At 49.6% G+C, this 27,580-nt stretch overlaps 2 protein-coding genes across 4 annotated transcripts in view; one reads left to right on the top strand and one right to left on the bottom strand.

Annotated features, from left to right (window-relative positions):
- lamb2l (laminin, beta 2-like) overlaps positions 1 to 24,620 on the bottom strand; it is a 321,168-nt gene extending 296,548 nt beyond the window's left edge. The window contains exons 1-2 of one of the 3 annotated variants that reach the window (XM_068052201.1): positions 24,578 to 24,620; positions 2,516 to 2,586 (exon numbers count right to left, since the gene is read on the bottom strand). In XM_068052201.1, coding sequence (XP_067908302.1) covers positions 2,516 to 2,546 — 31 coding nt within the window. In that variant the 5' untranslated portion in view covers positions 2,547 to 2,586; positions 24,578 to 24,620. Of the gene's footprint in view, positions 1 to 2,515; positions 2,587 to 23,744; positions 24,102 to 24,577 lie in introns of those variants that run through there. The other 2 variants (XM_068052200.1, XM_068052202.1) reach the window with 2 other exon arrangements.
- The window catches only part of LOC137380298 (cytosolic 10-formyltetrahydrofolate dehydrogenase-like), a 292,525-nt gene that overhangs the window by 171,705 nt on the left and 93,240 nt on the right, over positions 1 to 27,580 (top strand). The window lies entirely within an intron of this gene.

Below are 27,580 nucleotides of genomic sequence, written 5' to 3'. Positions count from 1 at the left end.
GCCCTAATCTAACTCTAGTCATTCTTTTATTCCTGATATACCTATAGAAAGCCTTAGGGTTTTCCCTGATCCGATCCACCAATGACTTCTCGTGTCCTCTCCTTGCTCTTCTTAGCTCTCCCTTTAGATCCTTCCTGGCTAGCTTGTAGCTCTCAAGCGCCCTAACTGAGCCTTCACGTCTCATCCTAACATAAGCCTTCTTCTTCCTCTTGACAAGCGCTTCAACTTCTTTAGTAAACCACGGCTCCCTCGCACGACAACTTCCTCCCTGCCTCACAGGTACATACTTATCAAGGACACTCAGTAGCTGCTCCTTGAATAAGCTCCACATTTCGATTGTTCCCATCCCCTGCAGTTTCCTTCCCCATCCTACGCATCCTAAATCTTGCCTAATCGCATCATAATTTCCTTTCCCCCAGTTATAATTCTTGCCCTGCGGTATATACCTGTCCCTGCCCATCGCTAAGGTAAACCTAACCGATGAGGAGAAATTTCTTCACTCAGAGGGTGATGAACCTGTGGAATTCTCTAATGCAGAAGGCAGTGGAGGCCAAGTCATTAAATATATTCAAGAAGAAGATAGATATATTTCTTAATGCCAAAGGGATCAAGGGATATGGGGAGAAAGCGGGAACAGGGTACTGAATTAGACAATCAGCCATGATCTTTTTTTGAATGGCAGAACAGGCCCGAAGGGCCGAATGGCCTACTCCTGCTCCTATTTTCTATGTTTTACATCCACTTGAGAGAGTAGAAGGGTGCCTTGACTTAACATCTCCTCTGAAAGACGGCACCTCTGACTTTCAACTCCCTCAGTCCTGCACTGAATTGTCAGTCTGGATTTTGTGCTCACCTCTCTGGAGTGGGTGAGAGTGCCATGCACTGAGACACAACTGGTGTATTAGAAATGACCCATTGCCAAGACAAGGAATTTAAGCAATGTTTTTAAAAATTATTTTCATGGGATATGGGCCTCGCTGGCAAGGTCAGCATTTGGTGCCCATCCCTAATTGCCCTTGCCAACTGAGTGGCTTACTCAGCAATTTCAGAGGGCAGTTAAGAGTCAACCACATTGCTGTGGGTCTGGAGTCACATGTAGGCCAGACCAAGTCAGGACAGCAGATTTCCTTCCCTAAAGGACATAGTGAACTAAACGGGTTTTCACAACAATCGATGATAGTTTCATGCCACCATTATTGAGACTAGCTTCCAATTCCATATTTTTAGTAATTAATTGAATTTAAATTCCACCAGCTGTTGTGGTGGGATTTGAACCTGTGTCCCCAGGGCATTAGCCTGGGCCTCTGAATTACTAGTCCAGTGACATTACCACTACACCACGGCCTCACCCATTGTTGTCATCATTACCACGGTGTACCAGAAATGACAAACATGCCAAGGGCTCCTTCAGTAGGTTTAACACAAGACTTCAAAAGTCAGCTATACCCTTCCTCTTATAGAAAATTACAAGGAAGAATTAGTGGCCATAAAGTAAAATATGGTTATCAAGAGAGGGGACGAAAATCAAAGCTGATGGCATATTAAACACAGATGGTATAAATCACTCCAGTTATACTGGTGCGTTCATGAAGCTGCTGAGTGTGATGTGATGTGATTACATTACCTCAACTCAGGAGTGTGCTGGATTATTGCAAACCCACCTACAGTCACAAGAACACTCAACACCATCCAAGACAGAGCAGTTCACTAGCTTGGCTCCCCTGGAATGATGCAGGACAGGTTCACCAGAATGAACCAGGGCTAAAAGGGTTAGATTGCAAGGGCAGATTACACAGACCAGGCTTTTATACAATGGAGTATAGAGAGTTAGAGGGTGATCTAATCGAAGTGTTTAAGATGATTAAAGGATTTGATCGGGTCGATAGAGAGAAACTATTTCCTCTGGTGGGGGGAGTCCAGAACAAGGGGGCAGAACCTTAAAATTCGAGCCAGGTCGTTCAGGGCTGATGTCAGGAAGCACTTCTTCACACAAAGGGGAGTGGAAATCTGGAACTCTCTCCCACAAAAAGCTGTTGAGGCTGGGAGTCAACTGAAAATATTAAAACTGAGATTGATGGATTTTTGTTGATTAAGGATGTTTGGGTTCTGGAACTAAGGCAGATAATTGGAGTTAATACAGAGGTCAGCATGATCTTATTGGCCTCCTCCTCGTCCTATGATTCAACATTAACTCCTGGTGTCCTGTGGCTGCATTGGAATTGGAATGTTCTGTGATTGATTTTCTGATGGTCAAATGCTTAAATGGAAGGAGGGAGTGGCAGAGACAGAGTGTGATTGAGAGAGGGAGACAGACAGAGAGAAACAGAGAGAAAGAGAGAGTGAGTAAGAGTGACAGACAGAGAGAAAGAGGGAGAGAGAGAGAGACAAAAAAGAGAGAGGGAGAGAGAAAGACAGTGAAAGAGACAAAAAGAGAGAGATGGAGAGAGAAAAAGGGTGAGGAATAGAGAGAGAGAGAGAATGAGAGTGAGAGACAGACAAACAGAGAGAGACTTACCGAACATAAACAGGGCTGTCAGTCGTTTCATTCTGACTGGTCGCAGCTAATACTCCCTCCACAAGATACAACTGCAAGATACAACAGCAAAAATCAACAGGTTATGTTCAATCAGGCAAAATATCCTGTACTAAAATAAACAAGAATGCCTTGGGGAGGGGTTCGAATTATCGGGTTGATTTAACACAAAAAAGCGACAGGTTCTGAACAAGAGACTGATGTAAGGGGATTGTCAAAAGGAGACATAACCACGGTTTATAAAATATTGCACTGTCTGAAACATGACTGCAGAACCACAAGTCATGACAGATAAAGAGAAACTTTTCCCTGGTTGCTAATGAATCCAATCGGGAATTCAGGATAAGATTCCTTACCCAGAGAGTGGTGAGAATGTGGAACTCACTACCACAGGGAGTGGTTGAGGTGAATAGTATCGATACATTTAAGGGGAAGAGGGAGAAAGGAATAGAAGGATATGGTGATAGGGTGGGATGAAGTATGGTGGGAGGAGACTCATGTAGAGCATAAACACTGGTATAGACCAGTTGGGCTGAATGGCCTGTATCTGTGCTGTAAATACTATATGTAATGTAAAGGACACACTGGGGGTCATTTTGATTTTGAGTAATAGTCAATGGAAATAAAAATCAGGAGGTATAGTACATGTTTCTGATTCGCTTTTACCCGCTTCACAATATTGCACAACATTACAATTACCTTTTTGCGGAACATCTCCACTCAGTCCGCAAGCAGGACCCTGAGCTTCCGGTTGCTTGCCATTTCAACACTCCCCCCTGCTCTCATGCTCACATCTCTATCCTGGGCTTGCTGCAGTGTTCCACTGAACATCAACGCAAGCTCGAGGAACAGCGTCTCATTTACCGATTAGTCACACTACAGCCTGCCGGACTGAACATTGAGTTCAATAATTTCAGAGCATGACAGCCCCCCATTTTACTTTCATTTTTAGTTATTTTTTCTTCTTTTCTTTTTTCATTTTTTACAATCCTTTTTTTTGCATTTATTTTATTTCATCTTAGTTTGTTCAGTTTGCTCACCCACTGTTTTTTTTCAGGTTTGCACTTGCTGCTGTTCAATATTCAGTGCATTGACACCTAATCTGTACTAATGCTTTGTCTTTCAACACACCATTAACATATTGTTTGCCTTTGCTCCATGACCTTTTGGTCAGCTATGTGGCCTTGTCCAATCTACACCTTCTCCTTTGTTATCTCTTGCCCCACCCCCACCTCACTTGCTTATAACCTGTGACTTTTCTCATATTTGTCAGTTCTGAAGAAGGGTCACTGACCCGAAACGTTAACTCTGCTTCTCTTTTCACAGATGCTGCCAGACCTGCTGAGTTGTTCCAGCATTTCTTGTTTTTATTTCAGATTTCCAGCATCCGCAGTATTTTGCTTTTATTACAATTACCTCACTGGGTTCATTAGTAGAGTCCTAATCCTCATTATATAGTCACGGTGCAAGAGGGATACGTGGAGCAACTAGGTAAGAGAGCCACGGATAAAGAAGTAATACCAAAAAAAATTGGTGGAATTCAAAGTGGGAAAAACATTTCAGCTCAGATAGTGAAGGAAGTCGAAGGGGACAATGCAGAGACTCAGACCACCATCTTTGAAATCGCTCCAGATATGAAAGAAATGCCAGAGGGCTGAAGGGTTGTTAATGTAAATGGATAAGTCTGGCTCAGTGGGTGACACTCTCACTGATTGTCAGATCAATTCAGTTCAAGTTCGAGTACAAAGATTTGAGCACATAATCTAGGCTGACAGTCTCAATGCAATACTGAAGGAGCACTGCACTATCAGAGGCACCGTCCTTTAGATGAGATATTGAACCAAGGCCCTGTCTTCCATCTCATGCGAATGTAAAAAGATCCCACTGCACTATTTTAAAGATGAGTCGGGGAGTCCTCCCGGTGAACTGACCAACATTTATCCCTCAGCAAATATCACTAACCCGTTGCGTGCAAATTTACTGCCGCGTTTCTAACAGCAGTGACTACACTTCAGAAGCAACAGTTTGTTGGAAAGTACTTTGGAATGTGCTGAGATCATGAAAGGGCCAATATAAATACAAGTCTGTCTTTTCTTTCTCAACTATCAACCAATCGACCCAACATCAGCAGTTTGTAATCTTCCCGAGGCGATAATATGGGAAAAATTTAATATTCACTTAGAAAGACATGCTAATAAGGCCAGTGAGCATGGGTTTGTGAAAGGCAAGTCATGTCTGAAAAAATTAATCGAGTCTTTGAGGAAATAATGATTATATGAATAAAGAAAATGCAGCGGATGTTGTGTATATAGATTTTCAAAATGTGTTTGGTAAGGCATCACCAAGAAAGCTTGTTGATAAAATTAAGGCACACAGTATTGTAGGGTGTATGGTAACAGGGATAGAAAACTGGATAAACAGCAGCAAACATAAATATATATATATATATATATATATATAATGCAGATTGAACAAAAATTGTGAGTGCAGGAAAAAGATTGTGAATAATTTCACGGAGACTGAGTTTAGTAGGTGGGGTGTGCAGAATCTGAATGAAATTTAAATTCAGTGTGATAATGTTTGAGGGGAGAAATAATGAGAAGGAATATACATTAAAGGATTAAACTTTAAAAGGAATAGAGGAGCAGAGAGACCAAATGCTTCAGATTTACCAACATTTAAAAGGGGAGTTTGACAATGCAGTTAAAATCTGTACAAATAATTTGGTTAAACCACAGTTAGAATATTGTGTCCAGATTATATTTATTACATAAGGAAGTATGTCAAGGTCATGGAGAGCATGCTGGCGTGAAACCAGGGGTGAGAAGATTTAGTTACAAAGAGCTCTTCTTATGAAAAGGGAGACAGGTGGAAAGTTGTATAGAGAATTTCTGCTTTGGAGTTTTATTGCAGGCAAAAGATGAGGTGATATATCTCAGTATGAGGTACCTCCACTACTGACTGAGCTGGCTGAGTAGTAAAGGACATAGCTGCTAGACTGGGTCTGTGGCAGATGGTGGGGGAACCAACACAAGGGAAAAACATACTTGACCTTGTCCTCACCAATCTGCCTGCTGCAGATGCTTCTGTTCATGACTGTATTGGTAGGAGTGACCACCGCACAGTCCTTATGGAGACGAAGTCCCGCCTTCACATTGAGGATACCGTCCATCGTGTTGTGTGGCACTATCACCGTGCTAAATGGGATAGATTTCGAACAGATCTAGCAACTCAAAATTGGGCATCCATGAGGCGCTGTGGGCCATCAGCAGCAGCAGAATTGTACTCAACCACAATCTGTAACCTCATGGCCCGACATATTCCCCACTCTACCATTACCATCAAGCCAGGAGGCCAACCCTGGTTCAATGAAGAGTGCAGGAGGGCATGCCAGGAGCAGCACCAGGCATACCTCAAAATGAGGTGTCAACCTGGTGAATCGACAACCCAGGATTACTTGCATGTCAAACTGCATAAGCAGCATGCAATAGACAGAGCTAAGCAATCCCATAACCAACGGATCAGATCTAAGCTCTGCAGTCCTGCCACATCCAGCCGTGAATGGTGGTGAACAATTAGACAACTAACTGGAGGAGGTGGCTCCACAAATATCCCCATCCTCAATGATGGGGGAGCCCAGCACATCAGTGCAAAAGATAAGGCTGAAGCATTTGCAACAATCTTCAGCCAGAAGTGCCGAGTTGATGATCCATCTCGGCCTCCTCCTGAAGTTCCCAGCATCACAGATGCCAGAATTCAGCCAATTCGATTCACTCCGCGTAATATCAAGAAACAACTGAAGGCACTGGATACTGCAAAGGCTATGGGTCCTGACAATATTCCGGCAATAGTACTGAAGACCTGTGCTCCAGAACTTGCCGCACCCCTAGCCAAGCTGTTCCAGTACAGCTACAACACTGGCATCTACCCGGCAATGTGGAAAATCGCCCAGGGATGGCCTGTATACAAAAAGCAGGACAAGTCCAACCCGACCAATTACCGCCCCATCAGCCATCAAGCAGCACTTGCTTAGCAATAACATGCTCAGTGATGCTCAGTTTGAGTTCCACCAGGGCCACTCAGCTCCTGACCTCATTACAGCCTTGGTTCAAACATGGACAAAAGAGCTGAGGTGAGGTGAGGTGAAAGTGACTGCCCTTGACATCAAGGAGCATTTGACCGAGTATGGCATCAAGGAGCCCGAGCAAAACAGGAGTCAATGGGAATCAGGGGGAAATCTCCACTGGTTGGAGTCATACCTAGCGCAAAGGAAGATGGCTGTGGTTGTTGGAGGTCAATCATCTGAGCTCCAGGACATCACTGCAGGAGTTCCTCAGGGTAGTGTCCTAGGCCCAACCATCTTCAGCTGCTTCATCAATGACCTTCCTTCAATCATAAGGTCAGAAGTGAGGATGTTCGCTGATGATTGCACAATGTTCAGCACCATTCGTAACTCGTCAAATACTGAAGCAGTCCGTGTAGAAATGCAACAAGACCTGGACAATATCCAGGCTTGGGCTGATAAGTGGCAAGTAACATTTGGGCCACACAAGTGCCAGGCAATTACCATCTCCAACAAGAGGGAATCTAACCATCTCCCCTTGACATTCAATGGCATTTCCATCACTGAATTCCCTACTATCAACATCCTAGGGGCTACCATTGACCAGAAACTGAACTGGAGTAGCCATATAAATACCGTGGCTACAAGAGCAGGTCAGAGGCTAGGAATCCTGTGGCGAGTAACTCACCTCCTGACTCCCCAAAGCCTGTCCACCATCTACAAGGCACAAGTCAGGAATGTGTTGGAATACACTTGCCTGGATGGGTGCAGCTCCAATAACACTCAAGAAGCTCGACACCATCCAGAACAAAGCAGCCCACTTGATTGGCACCCCATCCACAAACATTCACTCCCTCCACCACCGATGCACAGTGGCAGCAGTGTGTACCATCTACAAGATGCACTGCAGCAATGCACCAAGGCTCCTTAGACAGCACCTTCCAATCCCGCGACCTCTACCAACTAGAAGGACAAGGGCAGCAGATACATGGGAACACCACCACCTGCAAGTTCCCCTCCAAGTCACACACCATCCTGACTTGGAACTATATCGCCGTTCCTTCACTGTCGCTGGGTCAAAATCCTGGAACTCCCTTCCCAACAGCACTGTTGGTGCACCTACCTAACACACCTGCAGCGGTTCAAGAAGGCAGCTCACCACCACCTCCTCAAGGACAATTAAGAATGGGCAATAAATGCTGGCCTAGCAAGTGATGCCCACATCCCATGAATAAATTTTTTAAAAATGAGGAAAGCTCAGATCAGCTGGAGGTCAGACGGAGATGACAGAGTGTGTTGCTAGGTAGACTGCTCATTGTCTCAGTATCTTGCCTGCTTGCTTAGATTTCAATACACGTACCTGTTTGTGCATCTACCTGATTGAGATAGTAATAAAAGACTGACTAACAGAGGGTGATTCTCAGGTTCTCCATGAACTACTGTAACAAACAGCAAGGTAAATTCTGTTTGGATGGAGGATGATATGTATCCTGATCAGTTCTGAACAAGAGTACACACCCTGCCAAGTCATCAGTGTCTTTCCTCATTACAAACACTGACTGACCTGCTCCAGCATTTTCTAATTTTGTTCCCAAGTATTCTGTTTACTTCTCTATCCTCCTTTCGAGGCTCCCAAACACCACATCATAGAAACAGGAAGAGGTTAATCAGCCCATCCTGTTCCGCCATTCAATTAGAGCATAGCTGTTCTGTACCTCAACTCTATTTACCTGCCTTTGCTCCATATCCTTTGATACACTTACCCAACAAAAATGTTTTAATCTCAGTTTTGAAACTCCAACTGTCCCCCAATAGTCACAGCTTTTTGAGAGAGAGAGTTCGAGATTTCCACTCCCCTTTGTGTGAAGATCTTTGAAAGTGGCAGGACAATTGAGAGAGTGTTTAGTAAAGCATATGGGATCTTGGGCTTCATAGATAGTGGTATTGAGTACAAAAGCAGGGAAGTTATGCTGAACCTTTATAAAGCTCTGGTTGGCTCCAACTGGAGTATTGTGTCCAGTTCTGGTCACCACACTTCAGGAAGGATGTGAGGATTTTTGAGAGGGTGCAGAGGAGATTTACCAGAATGGTTCCAGGAATGGAGGATTTTAGTTAGTAGGTTAGATTGGAAAAGCTGAGGTTGTTTTCTCTAGAGCAAAGGAGATTGAGGGGAGATTTGATAGAGGTGTACAAGATTATGACAGGCTTAAATGAGGTAGACAAAGAAAAACTGTCCCATTAGCTGATGGTACAAGGACTAGGAGACATAAATTGAAGGATTTGGGCAAGAGATTATAGGGGGAATATGTGGAAGAACTTTTTAACACAGCGAGTGGTAATGACATATCAACTAAAGGCCTGCTCAGGTCAGGAAAAAGAACCCGACACGAACCCAACCAAACCACAGCGGATCCAAGCCCCACCGGCCCGAGTTCCTCCGATTTTGCCCTGAGCCCAACCTGACCTGAGCCCGATCCTGACTCAACCTGACTCGAACCGACCCGACCATCCCTTTACTTACCTTCCTAACACCGAACTTGCAGAAAGCTGCAGCGCATGCGTGATGATGTCATAGTGATGTCACTCGCTCACTGCGCAGACTCAGTTTCATCCCGGACTCCCGGCTCAGGTAAGTTTTTTAAATTTCAATACTTACCGGCAGAGCACTTACCGTGTGTGCCCGGCCCGACCCGTACTCAGCCCAACCTGACCCGAGCCCGAAAGCCGGACCCAGACTCAGCCCAACCTGACCCGAGCCCGAAAGCCGGACCCAGACTCAGCCCAACCTGACCCGGGCCCGAAAGCCCGACCCAGACTCAGCCCAACCTGACCCGGGCCCGAAAGCCAGACGCGGAAGAGGGGCCCGACACGACCCAAGCCCAACACATGTTGTCGGCTTCGGGTCAGGTAGCAGGCCTTTAATACGAACATGCGAAAATATGAATTAGGAGCAGGAGTTGGCCACTTGGCCCCTCAAGCCAGCTCTGCCATTCAATACGTTCATGGCTGAACTGATTACTCCACATTCCCACTTACCCCTGATAACCTTCCGCCCCCTTGCTTATCAAGAATCTATCTACCTCTGCCTTAAAAATATTCAAAGACTCTGCTTCCACCGCCTTTTGAGGAAGAACTTGATGGATCAAATGGCCTCCTTCTACTCCACAATGACTCTAAGTGCTCCCTGACATCGCCCCTGAATGGTCCAGCTCTAATGTTAAGGTTATGCCCCCGGATTTCCACATCAGAGGAAATAGTTTCTCTCTATCTACCCTTTTAAATCCCTTAATCCTTTCAAACATCTCGATTAGTTCATTCTTCCATCTTCTAAATAAAAATGAATCCAAGCCCAGGCTATGAAACCTGGCCTCGATATTCAACCCTTTAACCCCGGAATCATTCTGGTGAATCTGTGCTGCTCCCCTTCGAGGCCAATATCTCCTTCCTGAGGAGCGGGGCCCAGAACTGAACACAGTTACTCCCGATGGGGTCTGACCAGAACTGAACACAGTTACTCCCGATGGAGTCTGACCAGAACTGAACACAGTTACTCCCGATGGAGTCTGACCAGAACTGAACACAGTTACTCCCGATGGAGTCTGACCAGAACTGAACACAGTTACTCCCGATGGGGTCTGACCAGAACTGAACACAGTTACTCCCGATGGAGTCTGACCAGAACTGAACACAGTTACTCCCGATGGAGTCTGACCAGAACTGAACACAGTTACTCCCGATGGAGTCTGACCAGAACTGAACACAGTTACTCCCGATGGAGTCTGACCAGAACTGAACACAGTTACTCCCGATTGGGTCTGACCAGAACTGATCACAGTTACTCCCGATGGAGTCTGACCAGAACTGAACACAGTTACTCCCGATGGAGTCTGACCAGAACTGAACACAGTTACTCCTGATGGAGTCTGACCAGAACTGAACACAGTTACTCCCGATTGGGTCTGACCAGAACTGATCACAGTTACTCCCGATGGAGTCTGACCAGAACTGAACACATTTACTCCCAATGGGGTCTGACCAGAACTGAACACAGTTACTCCCGATGGAGTCTGACCAGAACTGAACACAGTTACTCCCGATGGGGTCTGACCAGAACTGAACACAGTTACTCCCGATGGGGTCTGACCAGAACTGAACACAGTTACTCCCGATGGGGTCTGACCAGAACTGAACACAGTTACTCCCGATGGAGTCTGACCAGAACTGAACACAGTTACTCCCGATGGGGTCTGACCAGAACTGAACACAGTTACTCCCGATGGGGTCTGACCAGAACTGAACACAGTTACTCCCGATGGGGTCCGACCAGAACTGATCACAGTTACTCCCGATGGAGTCTGACCAGAACTGAACACAGTTACTCCCGATGGGGTCTGACCAGAACTGAACACAGTTACTCCCGATGGGGTCCGACCAGAACTGAACATAGTTACTCCCGATGGAGTCTGACCAGAACTGAACACAGTTACTCCCGATGGAGTCTGACCAGAACTGAACACAGTTACTCCCGATGGAGTCTGACCAGAACTGAACACAGTTACTCCCGATGGAGTCTGACCAGAACTGAACACAGTTACTCTCGATGGGGTCTGACCAGAACTGAACACAGTTACTCCCGATGGAGTCTGACCAGAACTGAACACAGTTACTCCCGATGGGGTCTGACCAGAACTGAACACAGTTACTCCCGATGGGGTCTGACCAGAACTGAACACAGTTACTCCATCGCCCTGTACACTGAAGCCTCGCTTTCTCACTTCAATATTCCAACCCACCCGAGATAAAGACCAACATTCCATTAGCCTTTCTGGGACTTTGGAAAGGTTGAACTATTCAACAGTGTGAGGTTGGTACATGCTGGCAGTGTGGTGGGAGCCAGCTGGATCAGTGGAAATGTGGTACCCACCCCACCCCTCGCACATCCCTCCCCTACTGTCTTTGTAAATCTTGACGGAGTCAGAGCTCCGAGCAAGCACACTCAGGATTGCAGACATGACATTTTGAGGTGCTTGTTTTTGTGATGCATTTATCTAAAATTTAAACAATAAAAGGTCGAACTTGCAGACTAAAGAATCAATCAAGGTCACTATGCTTTGTTGCACTAATGCAGGAATCCAATTACATGTTTCAGGTTCATGCAAGGATTATAAATTCACTCTGAGCAGTAAATCACCAGCAAAACTCATCTGCCACAACCAGTTTTTCTTTATTTATTCATTTGATGTGGGTGTCACTGGCTAGGCCAGCAATTGTTGTCCATCCCTAATTGCCCTTGAGAAGGTGGTGGTGAGCTGCCTTCTTGAACCACTGCAGTCCATGTGGGGTAGGTATACCCACAGTGCTGTTAGGAAGGGAGTTCCAGGATTTTGACCCAGCGACAGTGAAGGAACAGCGATATTGTTCCAAGTCAGGATGGTGTGTGACTTGAAGGGGAACTTGCTGGTTGGGAAGTTCCAACACATCTGCTGTCCTTGTCTTTCTGGTTGGTAGAGGCCACGGTTTTGGAAGGTGCTGTCTAAGGGGCCTTGGTGCCTTGCTGCAGTGTATCTTGTAGATGGTACACACTGCGACCACTCTGCGTCAGTGGTGGAGGGAGTGAATGTTTAAGGTGGTGGATGGTGTGCCAATCAAGTGGGCTGCTTTGTCCTGGATGGTGTCGAGCTTCTTGAGTGTTGTTGGAGCTGCACCCTTCCAGGCAAGTGGAGAGTATTCCATCATACTCCTGACTTGTGCCTTGTAAGTAGTGGACAGCTTTGGGGAGTCAGGAAGTGAATTACTCACCACAGAATTCCCGGTCTCTGACCTGTTCTTGTAGCCACAGTACTTATACGCCTGTTCCAGTTCAGTTTCTGGCCAATGGTGACCCCTAGGATGTTGAGAGTGGGGAATTCAGCAATGGTAATGCCATTGAGTGTCAAGCATAGATTCTGTCTTGTTGGAGATGGTCATTTCCTGGCGCTTGCATGGCACGAATGTTACTTGTCACTTATCAGCCCAAGCCTGAATGTTGCCCAGGTCTTACTGCATATTGGCACAGACTGCTTCCGTATTTGAGGAGTTGCGAATGGCACTGAACACTGTGCAATCATCAGAGAACATCCCCACTTCTGACCTTATGATGGAACGAAGGTCATTGATGAAGTAGCTGAAGATGGTTGGGCCTAGGACACTAACCTGAGGAACTCCTGCAGTGATGTCCTGGGACTGAGATGATTGGCCTCCAACAACCACAACCATCTTCCTTTGTGCTAGGTACGACTCCAACCAGCAGAGGGTTTTCCCACCATTCAATTTTGCCAGGACTCCTTTATGCCATATTCAGTCAAATGCTGCCTTGACATCAAGGGCAGTCACTCTCATCTCACCTCCAGGTCAGTTCTTTTGTCTGTTTTTGAACCAAGGCAATAATAGGTCTGGAGCCAAGTGGCCCTGGTGGAACCCAAACCGAGCAGCAGTGAGCAGGTTGTTGCTGTGTACGTATCGCTTGATAGCACTGTCGACTACACCAACACTTTGCTGATGATCAAGAGGAAGCTAATAGGGCAGTAATTGGCCGGATTGGATTTGTCTTGCTTTTTGTGGACAGGACATATCTGGGCAATTTTTCACATTGCCAGGTAAATGCCAGTGTTGTAGCTGTACTGGAACAGCTTGGCTAGGGGCGCAGCTAGTTCTGGAACACAAATCTTCAGTATTAGAGCTGGGATGTTGTCAGGGCCCATAGACTTTTCTGTATCCAGTGCCTTCAGCTGTTTCTTGACATCATGTGGAGTGAATCGGATTGGCTGAAGACTGGCATCTGTGATGCTGGGGACCTTAGGAGGAGGCCGAGATGGATCATCCACTCGGCACTTCTGGCTGAAGATGGATGCAAACTCTTCAGCCTTGACTCCCCCATCATTGAGGGTGGGGATATTTGTGGAGCCTCCTCCTCCAGTTAGTTGTTTAATTGTCCACCACCATTCATGACTGGATGTGGCAGGACTGCAGAGCTTAGATCTGATCCATTGGTGTTGGGATCACTTAGTTCTATCTATCGCAGCTACTTATGCAGTTTAGGATGCGTATAGTCCTGGGTTGTAGCTTCACCAGGTTGATACCTCATTTTGAGTAATGCCTGGTGCTGCTCCTGGCATGCCCTCCTGCACTCTTCATTGAACCAGGCTTGATGGTAATGGTAGAATGGGAGGTATGCCAGGCCATGAGGTTACAGATTGTGGCTGAGTACAATTCTGCTGCTACTGATGGCCCACAGCGCCTCATGGATGCCCCAGTGAATGAATTGTACAGACCTGCCTGAGACTGAGTGGGAGACAGAGGGATGAGGGAAGAAAGAAAAAAGAGGAAAGAAGGAAAGAAAGAATTTACAGCCAATGAAGTACTTTTGAAGTGTAGTCACTGTTGTAATGTAGGATCGCAGCAGCCAATTTGTGCACAGCAAGATCCAACAAAAACCAATGTGATCAGGACCAGATAATCTGTTTTAGTGATGTTGGCTGAGGATAAATATTGGCCCCATTGCACTGGGGAGAACTCCCCTGCCCTTCAAAATAGTGCAGTCATTCTTCTATATCCACTTGAAAGGGCAGACAGGGCCTCAGTTTAACATCTCATCGGAAAGACGACACCTCCAACAGTGCAGCACTCCCTTAGTACTGCCCATCCAAGAGTGCGGCACTCCCTCAGTACTGACCCTCTGACAGTGCGGCACTCCCTCAATACTGCCCCTCCGACAGTATGGCTCTCCCTCAGTACTGACCCTCCGAAGGTGCAGCACTCCCACAGTACTGACCCTCCGACAGTGTGGCACTCCCTCAATACTGCCCCTCCGACAGTGTGGCCCTCCCTCAGTACTGACCATCCGACATTGCAGCACTTCCTCAGTACTGACCCGCCGACAGTGCAGCGCTCCCTCAGTACTGACCCTCTGAAAGTGCAGCACTCCCTCAGTACTGACCCTCTGACAGTACAGCACTCCCTCAGTACTGACCCTCCGACAGTGCAGCACTCCCTCAATACTGCCCCTCCGACAGTGCAGCACCCCTTCATACCGACCCTCCGACAGTGCAGCACTCCCTCAATACTGACCCTCCGACAGTGCAGCACTCCCTCAGTACTGACCTTCCGACAGTGCAGCACTCCCTCAGTACTGACCCTCCGACAGTGCAGCAACCCCTCAATACCGACCCTCCGACAGTGCAGCACTCCCTCAGTACTGACCCTCCGATAGTGCAGCACTCCCTAGTACTGACCCTCTGACAGTGCAGCACTCCCTCAGTACTGACCCTCCGATAGTGCAGCAGTCCCTCAGTACTGACCCTCTGACAGTGCAGCACTCCCTCAGTACTGACCCTCTGACAGTGCAGCACTCCCTCAGTACTGACCCTCTGACAGTGCAGTTCTCCCTCAGTACTGACCCTCTGACAGTGCAGCACTCCCTCAGTACTGACCCTCTGACAGTGCAGCACTCCCTCAGTACTGACCCTCTGACAGTGCAGCACTCCTTCAGTACTGACCCTCTGACAGTGCAGCACTCCCTCAGTACTGACCCTCTGACAGTGCAGTTCTCCCTCAGTACTGACCCTCTGACAGTGCAGCACTCCCTCAGTACTGACCCTCTGACAGTGCAGCACTCCCTCAGTACTGACCCTCTGACAGTGCAGCACTCCCTCAGTACTGACCCTCTGACAGTGCAGTTCTCCCTCAGTACTGACCCTCTGACAGTGCAGCACTCCCTCAGTACTGACCCTCTGACAGTACAGCACTCCCTCAGTACTGACCCTCTGACAGTGCAGTTCTCCCTCAGTACTGACCCTCCGACAGTGCAGCTCTCCCTCAATACTGACCCTCCGACAGTGCAGCACTCCCTCAGTACTGACCCTCTGACAGTACAGCACTCCCTCAGTACTGACGCTCCGACAGTGCAGCACTCCCTCAGTACTGACCCTCTGACAGTGCAGCACTCCATCAGTACTGACCCTCCGACAGTGCAGCACTCCCTCAGTACTGACTCTCTGACAGTGCAGCACTCCCTCAGTACTGACCCTCTGACAGTGCAGCACTCCCTCAGTACTGACCCTCTGACAGTGCAGCACTCCCTCAGTACTGACCCTCTGACAGTGCAGCACTCCGTCAATACTGACCCTCCAACAGTGCAGCACTCTCTCAGTACTGCCCCTCCGACAGTGCAGCACCTCCTCATACCGACCCTCCGACAGTGCAGCACTCCCTCAATACTGACCCTCCGACAGTGCAGCACTCCCTCAGTACTGACCCTCTGACAGTACAGCACTCCCTCAGTACTGACCCTCCGACAGTGTGGCCCTCCCTCAGTACTGACCCTCCGACATTGCAGAACTACCTCAGTACTGACCCTCCGACAGTGCAGCACTCCCTCAATACTGACCCTCCGATAGTGCAGCACTCCCTCAGTACTGACCCTCTGACAGTGCAGCACTCCCTCAGTACTGACCCTCCGACAGTGCAGCACTCCCTCAGGACTGACCCTCCGACAGTGCAGCAGTCCCTCAGTACTGACCCTCTGACAGTGCAGCACTCCCTCAGTACTGACCCTCTGACAGTGCAGCACTCCCTCAGTACTGACCCTCTGACAGTGCAGTTCTCCCTCAGTACTGACCCTCTGACAGTGCAGCACTCCCTCAGTACTGACCCTCTGACAGTGCAGCACTCCCTCAGTACTGACCCTCTGACAGTGCAGTTCTCCCTCAGTACTGACCCTCCGACAGTGCAGCTCTCCCTCAATACTGACCCTCCGACAGTGCAGCACTCCCTCAGTACTGACCCTCTGACAGTACAGCACTCCCTCAGTACTGACCCTCTGACAGTGCAGCTCTCCCTCAATACTGACCCTCCGACAGTGCAGCACTCCCTCAGTACTGACCCTCCGACAGTGCAGCACTCCCTCAGTACTGACCCTCTGACAGTACAGCACTCCCTCAGTACTGACGCTCCGACAGTGCAGCACTCCCTCAGTACTGACCCTCTGACAGTGCAGCACTCCCTCAGTACTGACCCTCCGACAGTGCAGCACTCCCTCAGTACTGACTCTCTGACAGTGCAGCACTCCCTCAGTACTGACCCTCTGACAGTGCAGCACTCCCTCAGTACTGACTCTCTGACAGTGCAGCACTCCCTCAGTACTGACCCTCTGACAGTGCAGCACTCCCTCAGTACTGACCCTCTGACAGTGCAGCACTCCCTCAATACTGACCCTCCAACAGTGCAGCACTCTCTCAGTACTGCCCCTCCGACAGTACAGCACCCCCTCATACCGACCCTCCGACAGTGCAGCACTCCCTCAATACTGACCCTCCGACAGTGCAGCACTCCCTCAGTACTGACCCTCTGACAGTACAGCACTCCCTCAGTACTGACCCTCCGACAGTGTGGCCCTCCCTCAGTACTGACCCTCCGACATTGCAGCACTACCTCAGTACTGACCCTCCGACAGTGCAGCACTCCCTCAATACTGACCCTCCGATAGTGCAGCACTCCCTCAGTACTGACCCTCTGACAGTGCAGCACTCCCTCAGTACTGACCCTCCGACAGTGCAGCACTCCCTCAGTACTGACCTTCCGACAGTGCAGCACTCCCTCAGTACTGACCCTCTGAAAGTGCAGCACTCTCTCAGTACTGACCCTCCGACAGTGCAGCACTCCCTCAGTACTGACCCTCTGACAGTGCAGCACTCCCTCAGTACTGACCCTCTGACAGTGCAGCACTCCCTCAGTACTGACGCTCCGACAGTGCAGCACTCCCTCAGTACTGACCCTCCGACAGTGCAGCACTCCCTCAGTACTGACCCTCCGACAGTGCAGCACTCCCTCAGTACTGACCCTCTGAAAGTGCAGCACTCTCTCAGTACTGACCCTCCGACAGTGCAGCACTCCCTCAGTACTGACCCTCTGACAGTGCAGCACTCCCTCAGTACTGACGCTCCGACAGTGCAGCACTCCCTCAGTACTGACCCTCTGACAGTACAGCACTCCCTCAGTACTGACCCTCTGACAGTGCAGCACTCCCTCAGTACTGACCCTCCGACAGTGCAGCACTCTCTCAGTACTGACCCTCCGACAGTGCAGCACTCCCTCAGTACTGACCCTCTGACAGTACAGCACTCCCTCAGTACTGACGCTCCGACAGTGCAGCACTCCCTCAGTACTGACCCTCTGACAGTACAGCACTCCCTCAGTACTGACCCTCCGACAGTGTGGCCCTCCCTCAGTACTGACGCTCCGACAGTGCAGCACTCCCTCAGTACTGACCCTCTGACAGTGCAGCACTCCCTCAGTACTGACCCTCTGACAGTGTAGCACTCCCTCAGTACTGACCCTCCGACAGTGCAGCACTCCCTCAGTACTGACCCTCTGACAGTGCAGCACTCCCTCAGTACTGACCCTCTGACAGTGCAGCACTCCCTCAGTACTGACCCTCTGACAGTGCAGTTCTCCCTCAGTACTGACCCTCCGACAGTGCAGCTCTCCCTCAATACTGACCCTCCGACAGTGCAGCACTCCCTCAGTACTGACCCTCTGACAGTACAGCACTCCCTCAGTACTGACCCTCCGACAGTGCAGCACTCCCTCAGTACTGACGCTCCGACAGTGCAGCACTCCCTCAGTACTGACCCTCTGACAGTGCAGCACTCCCTCAGTACTGACCCTCTGACAGTGCAGCACTCCCTCAGTACTGACCCTCCGACAGTGCAGCACTCCCTCAATACTGACCCTCCAACAGTGCAGCACTCTCTCAGTACTGCCCCTCCGACAGTGCAGCACCCCCTCATACCGACCCTCCGACAGTGCAGCACTCCCTCAATACTGACCCTCCGACAGTGCAGCACTCCCTCAGTACTGACCCTCTGACAGTACAGCACTCCCTCAGTACTGACCCTCCGACAGTGCAGCACTCCCTCAGTACTGACCCTCTGACAGTGCAGCACTCCCTCAGTACTGACCCTCTGACAGTGCAGCACTCCCTCAGTACTGACCCTCTGACAGTGCAGTTCTCCCTCAGTACTGACCCTCCGACAGTGCAGCTCTCCCTCAATACTGACCCTCCGACAGTGCAGCACTCCCTCAGTACTGACCCTCTGACAGTACAGCACTCCCTCAGTACTGACCCTCCGACAGTGCAGCACTCCCTCAGTACTGACCCTCCGACAGTGCAGCACTCCCTCAGTACTGACGCTCCGACAGTGCAGCACTCCCTCAGTACTGACCCTCTGACAGTGCAGCACTCCCTCAGTACTGACCCTCTGACAGTGCAGCACTCCCTCAGTACTGACCCTCCGACAGTGCAGCACTCCCTCAATACTGACCCTCCAACAGTGCAGCACTCTCTCAGTACTGCCCCTCCGACAGTGCAGCACCCCCTCATACCGACCCTCCGACAGTGCAGCACTCCCTCAATACTGACCCTCCGACAGTGCAGCACTCCCTCAGTACTGACCCTCTGACAGTACAGCACTCCCTCAGTACTGACCCTCCGACAGTGTGGCCCTCCCTCAGTACTGACCCTCCGACATTGCAGCACTCCCTCAGTACTGACCCTCTGACAGTGCAGCACTCCCTCAATACTGACCCTCCGACAGTGCAGCACTCCCTCAGTACTGACCCTCTGACAGTACAGCACTCCCTCAGTACTGACCCTCTGACAGTGCAGCTCTCCCTCAATACTGACCCTCCGACAGTGCAGCACTCCCTCAGTACTGACCCTCCGACAGTGCAGCACTCCCTCAGTACTGACCCTCTGACAGTACAGCACTCCCTCAGTACTGACGCTCCGACAGTGCAGCACTCCCTCAGTACTGACCCTCTGACAGTGCAGCACTCCCTCAGTACTGACCCTCCGACAGTGCAGCACTCCCTCAGTACTGACTCTCTGACAGTGCAGCACTCCCTCAGTACTGACCCTCTGACAGTGCAGCACTCCCTCAGTACTGACTCTCTGACAGTGCAGCACTCCCTCAGTACTGACCCTCTGACAGTGCAGCACTCCCTCAGTACTGACCCTCTGACAGTGCAGCACTCCCTCAATACTGACCCTCCAACAGTGCAGCACTCTCTCAGTACTGCCCCTCCGACAGTACAGCACCCCCTCATACCGACCCTCCGACAGTGCAGCACTCCCTCAATACTGACCCTCCGACAGTGCAGCACTCCCTCAGTACTGACCCTCTGACAGTACAGCACTCCCTCAGTACTGACCCTCCGACAGTGTGGCCCTCCCTCAGTACTGACCCTCCGACATTGCAGCACTACCTCAGTACTGACCCTCCGACAGTGCAGCACTCCCTCAATACTGACCCTCCGATAGTGCAGCACTCCCTCAGTACTGACCCTCTGACAGTGCAGCACTCCCTCAGTACTGACCCTCCGACAGTGCAGCACTCCCTCAGTACTGACCTTCCGACAGTGCAGCACTCCCTCAGTACTGACCCTCTGAAAGTGCAGCACTCTCTCAGTACTGACCCTCCGACAGTGCAGCACTCCCTCAGTACTGACCCTCTGACAGTGCAGCACTCCCTCAGTACTGACCCTCTGACAGTGCAGCACTCCCTCAGTACTGACGCTCCGACAGTGCAGCACTCCCTCAGTACTGACCCTCCGACAGTGCAGCACTCCCTCAGTACTGACCCTCCGACAGTGCAGCACTCCCTCAGTACTGACCCTCTGAAAGTGCAGCACTCTCTCAGTACTGACCCTCCGACAGTGCAGCACTCCCTCAGTACTGACCCTCTGACAGTGCAGCACTCCCTCAGTACTGACGCTCCGACAGTGCAGCACTCCCTCAGTACTGACCCTCTGACAGTACAGCACTCCCTCAGTACTGACCCTCTGACAGTGCAGCACTCCCTCAGTACTGACCCTCCGACAGTGCAGCACTCTCTCAGTACTGACCCTCCGACAGTGCAGCACTCCCTCAGTACTGACCCTCTGACAGTACAGCACTCCCTCAGTACTGACGCTCCGACAGTGCAGCACTCCCTCAGTACTGACCCTCTGACAGTACAGCACTCCCTCAGTACTGACCCTCCGACAGTGTGGCCCTCCCTCAGTACTGACGCTCCGACAGTGCAGCACTCCCTCAGTACTGACCCTCTGACAGTGCAGCACTCCCTCAGTACTGACCCTCTGACAGTGTAGCACTCCCTCAGTACTGACCCTCCGACAGTGCAGCACTCCCTCAGTACTGACCCTCTGACAGTGCAGCACTCCCTCAGTACTGACCCTCTGACAGTGCAGCACTCCCTCAGTACTGACCCTCTGACAGTGCAGTTCTCCCTCAGTACTGACCCTCCGACAGTGCAGCTCTCCCTCAATACTGACCCTCCGACAGTGCAGCACTCCCTCAGTACTGACCCTCTGACAGTACAGCACTCCCTCAGTACTGACCCTCCGACAGTGCAGCACTCCCTCAGTACTGACGCTCCGACAGTGCAGCACTCCCTCAGTACTGACCCTCTGACAGTGCAGCACTCCCTCAGTACTGACCCTCTGACAGTGCAGCACTCCCTCAGTACTGACCCTCCGACAGTGCAGCACTCCCTCAATACTGACCCTCCAACAGTGCAGCACTCTCTCAGTACTGCCCCTCCGACAGTGCAGCACCCCCTCATACCGACCCTCCGACAGTGCAGCACTCCCTCAATACTGACCCTCCGACAGTGCAGCACTCCCTCAGTACTGACCCTCTGACAGTACAGCACTCCCTCAGTACTGACCCTCCGACAGTGCAGCACTCCCTCAGTACTGACCCTCTGACAGTGCAGCACTCCCTCAGTACTGACCCTCTGACAGTGCAGCACTCCCTCAGTACTGACCCTCTGACAGTGCAGTTCTCCCTCAGTACTGACCCTCCGACAGTGCAGCTCTCCCTCAATACTGACCCTCCGACAGTGCAGCACTCCCTCAGTACTGACCCTCTGACAGTACAGCACTCCCTCAGTACTGACCCTCCGACAGTGCAGCACTCCCTCAGTACTGACCCTCCGACAGTGCAGCACTCCCTCAGTACTGACGCTCCGACAGTGCAGCACTCCCTCAGTACTGACCCTCTGACAGTGCAGCACTCCCTCAGTACTGACCCTCTGACAGTGCAGCACTCCCTCAGTACTGACCCTCCGACAGTGCAGCACTCCCTCAATACTGACCCTCCAACAGTGCAGCACTCTCTCAGTACTGCCCCTCCGACAGTGCAGCACCCCCTCATACCGACCCTCCGACAGTGCAGCACTCCCTCAATACTGACCCTCCGACAGTGCAGCACTCCCTCAGTACTGACCCTCTGACAGTACAGCACTCCCTCAGTACTGACCCTCCGACAGTGTGGCCCTCCCTCAGTACTGACCCTCCGACATTGCAGCACTCCCTCAGTACTGACCCTCTGACAGTGCAGCACTCCCTCAGTACTGACCCTCCGATAGTGCAGCACTCCCTCACTACTGACCCTCCGACAGTGCAGCACTCCCTCAGTACTGACCCTCTGACAGTGCAGCACTCCCTCAGTAATGACCCTCTGACAGTGCAGCACTCCCTCAGTACTGCTCTGGGAATGTCAGCCTGGATTATGTCTTCAAGTCTCTGGCGTGAGTATTGAACCCACATACCTCCGATTCTGAGGCAAGAGAGGGGAAAGAGAGAGAAAGAGAGAGAGAAAGAGAGGGACAGAGAGAGAGAGAGAGTGAGAGAGGGACAGAGAGAGAGAGGAGAGAGAGAGAGAGAAAGAGAGCGAAAGAGAGAGAGAGAGAAAGAGGAGAGAGAGACAGAGAGAGAGAGGGAGAGAGAGAGATTGTGTTTACCCACTGAGTCACAGCTGACATCAGTCATGGCTCAATGGTAGCATTTGCTGCCTGGAAGTCAGTAGATTATCGGCTCAAGCCCCAGAGCTGTATTGACATCCAGCAGGACATTATTGTCCAATGGGAATGGTGTTGCCTTGCCCATCATATTTTGTTGGTTCTGCTGGTTGGGAGCTGGGAGTCAAGCTCGCGATTTGTTTGTGTTAAAAGGGACTTTGTCCTGGAAACAACCTTCCCTGCTGGAGGGAAGTTGATGGACGCCTTGTCTCATGTGCCATTAGACATGGAGACGAGGAGAAGGTGGAGGGAGGAGGTACAATGTGAAGGATGGGCTATGAAGCTCAGGAACAATCTGATTCCTATCTTGGTCAAACATTGCCAGGGTCCCAGCAGACCAGGAACCACTCAGCATTCAATCCTCTCTATCTGTCCTCGTCCTCCTCTCCCTCTATCCTGCAGCAGTGAGGCTTTCTATCGATGGCACTGGGATGGTCTGTCCAGGGCACGGGGCTAGTTTCTTTATCCCTTCACTTTTAGTCAGTGAACTAATAACTCAAATCACCTTGGAGACATTCTGGGACAAATGCTGGAAATTCTATTGCTCAGGATTAACAGGTTAGGGTCAGGCAATGATTTTGATAACTTCAAAGGTTTAGTTTTCTCACTGGAAAGTGACCAGCTCCCGGACACTGGGTCAGGATCTGACGGGAAGAGATTGATTTGCTTCAATTGCTTGGGGTTTTTTAAGATGACAAATGGGAAGAAATAATTCTCACACAAAACCCCAGCGGCAGCCACAGGATCCTTCCTGACTGCGGTTCCTGAAATATAAACCCCGAAACCAACTCCTGATTGAATCTAAATCCCGGGAAGACAGGGAGCATGCAGCAGGGAATATCAGCTCACAGTCTTGGCCGGAGACACATTGCATTCACCTCCTCTCCTTCAGAGGAGACTTTTTTTTGACACAGTTTGATCCAAATGGTTTGTAAAGAATGAGTTAATTTTAAAAGGGAGGCCGCTGGAAATATTGGAAAAAAGTTTTCGGCAAACTTTCTGCTCCGTTTGTTTCCTGAAATACTGCAGAGCAGAACCTTAACCCAGTCTCAGAATAAAAGACACCGCAGTGAAAACAAACCCTGATGCTTCTCATTCAGAGGCAGGACCCCTTCAAATGCTGCATTTTACACCAGTTATGAAACCCAGCGCTGGAATCAGTGGAAACAAAAGAGCAAACAGGAGAAATTCACCTTAACTTTCTGAACGTCTACAACAATGTTTTCAAACATGCTGCTGATTCACCCACCTTTTGAAATCCAAAGACACAGAACGAGTCGTTTGGGATAAATCAGTCTGTTCCTGACACTGTCTTCAAACGCTTCTCTTTCACCCACACAGAGAAAACACCCGCAGCAGATCAAAGATCATTTAGGAAGACGGGGGTAAAATCAGCCACAGGTAAATCCCAGGCAGTGCAGAGAACTGAAAGCCGCACCTGGTTCACGGTGAGATTGCTCCCAGTCAGACTCAGGGACACCCAGGAAGAGAGGGGCCAGATTCTTCCAGGTCCCTGCCTGTCAGATCAGATCCCCTCAGTCACCGGAGCCCGGCCAGGTAAAAGCAGCTGGGACCAGGGCTGAGAGAGAGAGAGAGAGAGAGGGGGGAGGGATCAGTCTGGATTCTCACCCCTCAAGGCGGCGGGGAGACTCCTGCTGGACTGTCTAACTGCGTGCATGGAGGCGGCAGAACATCATCCGCCTGCAGCCGCGAGGCCTTCTACTGCCGAATAGCCGGCGGTTTCATCCCCACGCTTTCAGCGTGTCCAAGTGAACCAGCTGCGAGGAGAGCGATCAGCAATCCACAAACAGAGCCAGAAAGCAAGCGATAAACAGGGAGACAAATGACCAAGGAAAATGAGGGTGCACACTTTAAAATAAAATCAGAATAAATATGGAGAGAAAGAATGAATGCAGATAATGTGGGAAAACCAGAGAGATATCAAACCTTGAACTTAAAGCTGCAAGAACACAAAAGGATTGTTGTTAAATAAATAAAAGGGAGTGGGAAGTATGAAAAGCAGATTGTTAAGTTACAAACAGATACTTTTTTTTCAAAAAAAATTAATTCTTCCGGACTTACATGGGTTTTCTGCTCCAGGTAAGTAGCAAGACTGTTTCACGACTCCTGGGAGAATTGGAGTGAAAGTCTAGGGGAGCTAACTTGGTTTAACCCATGAACAAAAACCAAATCAGAAATAGCCAATCCCAGAATGGGAGTAATGTTTTCAAACGGGTGATACAGAACAATCAGAATGTAAATTCACCCAGTCTTTCTCTGAAAGCAAATCTGGTTGCTAAGGCACTGGAATGTAGAAGGCCTATTCTCTCCCATCCACTCAAACTTACAGAAATGACTCTTCCCAGTCTGCCAGTCAAAGGCTTTTCTATTTTTTGGACTCTGTGAATTGCATCTGACAGGTTACCTTTACCCCGGGGAAACCAGCCTGCCGAGCTTCACATTGCAAGTTAGAATAAAAAAACCTCAGGATGTTTACCAAAATGGTACCAGGGATGAGGGACTTCAGTTAAGGTGAAGAGACTGCCATTATTCTCCTTAGACCTGGCAAGGTTAAGGGGAAATTTAATTGAGGTATTCAAAAGCATGAAGGGTTTTGATAGAGTAAATAAGGAGAAACTGTTTCCAGTGGCAGGAGGGCACAGATTTAAGGTGATTGGTAGAGGAATTAGAGGGGATATGAGGAAAAACTTTTTCACCCAGAGGGTGGTGGGTGTCTGGAATTCGCTGCCCAGATCAGTGGTGGAGGCAGAAACCCTCAACTCATTTAAAAAGGTACCTGGACCTGCACCTGAAGTGCTGTAACCTGCAAGGCTACGGACCAGGTGCTGGAAGGTGGGATTAAAATGGGTAGCAAGTTTTTTCAGCTGGTGCAGACACGATGGGCTAAATGGTCTCTTTCTGTGCCATAACTTTTCTATGGTTCTATGGTGTGTCAGTAACCAGAGGGCACAGATTTTAGGTAATTGGCAAATAAAGCACTAGAGGGGGAGATGAGGAGAATTGTTTTTTACACAGTGAGTTGTTGTGATCTGGAACGCGCTGCCTGAAAGGGCGGTGGAAGCAGATTCAATAGTAACTTTCAAAAGGGAATTGGATAAATACTTGAAAAGGTAAAATTTTCAGGGCTATGGGGAAAGAGCAGAGGAGAGTAGGATTAATTGGATTCATCTCTTTCAAAGAACTGGCACAGGCATGATAGGCCGAATGGCCTCCTTCTGTACTGTAATATTCTATGATTCTATAACTGTAAATGGACAAACACATCTACCCAAACCAGTCAACAAATCGAACATGCTGAGCTCTGTATATGATGGTGTGGATTACAATTCAGACAAGACATTCAATACTAGAGGCATGTATCCAACAATGTGGAAAATTGACAAATATGCCCTGTCTATGAAAAGCAGGACAAATTCAATCCAGAATCACAGAATCACAGAATAACACAATGCAGAAGAGACCCTTCAGCCCATCGAGTCTGCACCGATGCATTAAAACACCTGACCTGTCTACCTAATCCCATTTGCCAGCACTTGGCCCATAGCCTTGAATGTTATGACGTGCCAAGTGCTCATCCAGGTATTTTTTAAAGGATGTGAGGCAACCTGTCTCTACCACCCTCCCAGGCAGGGCATTCCAGACCGTCACCACCCTCTGGGTAAAAAAGTTCTTCCTCAAATCCCCCTTAAACCTCCCACCCCTCACCTTAAACTTGTGTCCCCTCGTAACTGACCCTTCAACTAAGGGGAACAGCTGCTCCCTATCCACCCTGTCCATGCCCCTCATAATCTTGTACACCTTGATTAGGTCACCCCTCAGTCTTCTCTGCTCCAGCCAATTACTGCCCCATCAGTCTGCTCTCAATCATCAGCAAAGTGATGGAAGGTGTCGTTGCCAGTGCTATCAAGCAGCACTGACTCGGCAATAACCTGCTAAATGATACTCAGTTTAGGTTCCACCAGGGCCACTTGACTCCAGACCTCATTACAGCCTTGGGCCAAACATGGGCATTGGTGCAGACTCGATCGGCCGAAGGGCCTCTTCTGCACTGTATTATTCTGTGATTCTGTGATTCTGTGATGGGCAAAAGAGCTGAATTTCAGAAGTGAGGTAAGAGTAATTTCCTTTGACGTAATGGCAGCATTTGGCCGAGTATGGCATCAAAGTGCCTCAACAAAATTGAAGTCAATGGGAATTGGGACAAAACTCTTCACTGGTTGGAGTCATACCGAGCACAAAGGAGGATGGTAGTGGTTGTTGGAGGTCATTATCTCAGCTCCAGGACATCACTGCAGGAGTTCCTCAGGGTAGTGTCCTAGGCCCAAACCATCTATAGTTGCTTCATCAATGACCTTCGCTCCATCATAAGGTTAGAAGTGGGGATGTTTGCTCATGACCGCACAATGTTCAGCACCATTCGCAACTCTTCAGATACTGAAGCAGTCCGTGTCCATATGCAGTAAGACCTGGACAATATTGAGGATTGGGCTGATAAGTGACAAGTAACATTTGTGCCACACAAGTGCCAGGCAATGACCATCTCCAACAAGAGAGAATCTAACCATCTCCCCTTGACATTTAATGGCATTACCATCGCTGAATCCCCCACTATCAACATCCTGGGGGCTACCATTGACCAGAAACTGAACTGGAGTAGCCATATAAATACCGTGGCTACAAGAGCAGGTCAGAGGCTAGGAATCCTGCGGCGAGTAACTCACCTCCTGACTCCCTAAAGCCTGTCCACCATCTACAAGGCACAAGTCAGGAGTGTGATGGAATACTCTCCACTTGCCTGGATGGATACAGCTCCAACAACACTCAAGAAGCTCGACACCATCCAGGACAGAGCAGCCCGCTTGATTGGCACCTACAAACATTCACTCCCTCCACCACCGACGCACAGTAGCAGCAGTGTGTACCATCTACAAGATGCACTGCAGCAACGCAACAAGGTTCCTTAGACAGCACCTTCCAAACCCACGACCTCTACCAACTAGAAGGACAAGGGCAGCAAATGCATGGGAACACCACCACCTGCAAGTTCCCCTCCAAGTCACACAC

This window comes from Heterodontus francisci, chromosome 19, assembly GCF_036365525.1.
Source record: "Heterodontus francisci isolate sHetFra1 chromosome 19, sHetFra1.hap1, whole genome shotgun sequence".
NCBI classification, from domain to species: domain Eukaryota; kingdom Metazoa; phylum Chordata; class Chondrichthyes; order Heterodontiformes; family Heterodontidae; genus Heterodontus; species Heterodontus francisci.
Note: the sequence above shows the minus strand (reverse complement) of the source record. Positions and strands in the feature narration are given on the sequence as shown.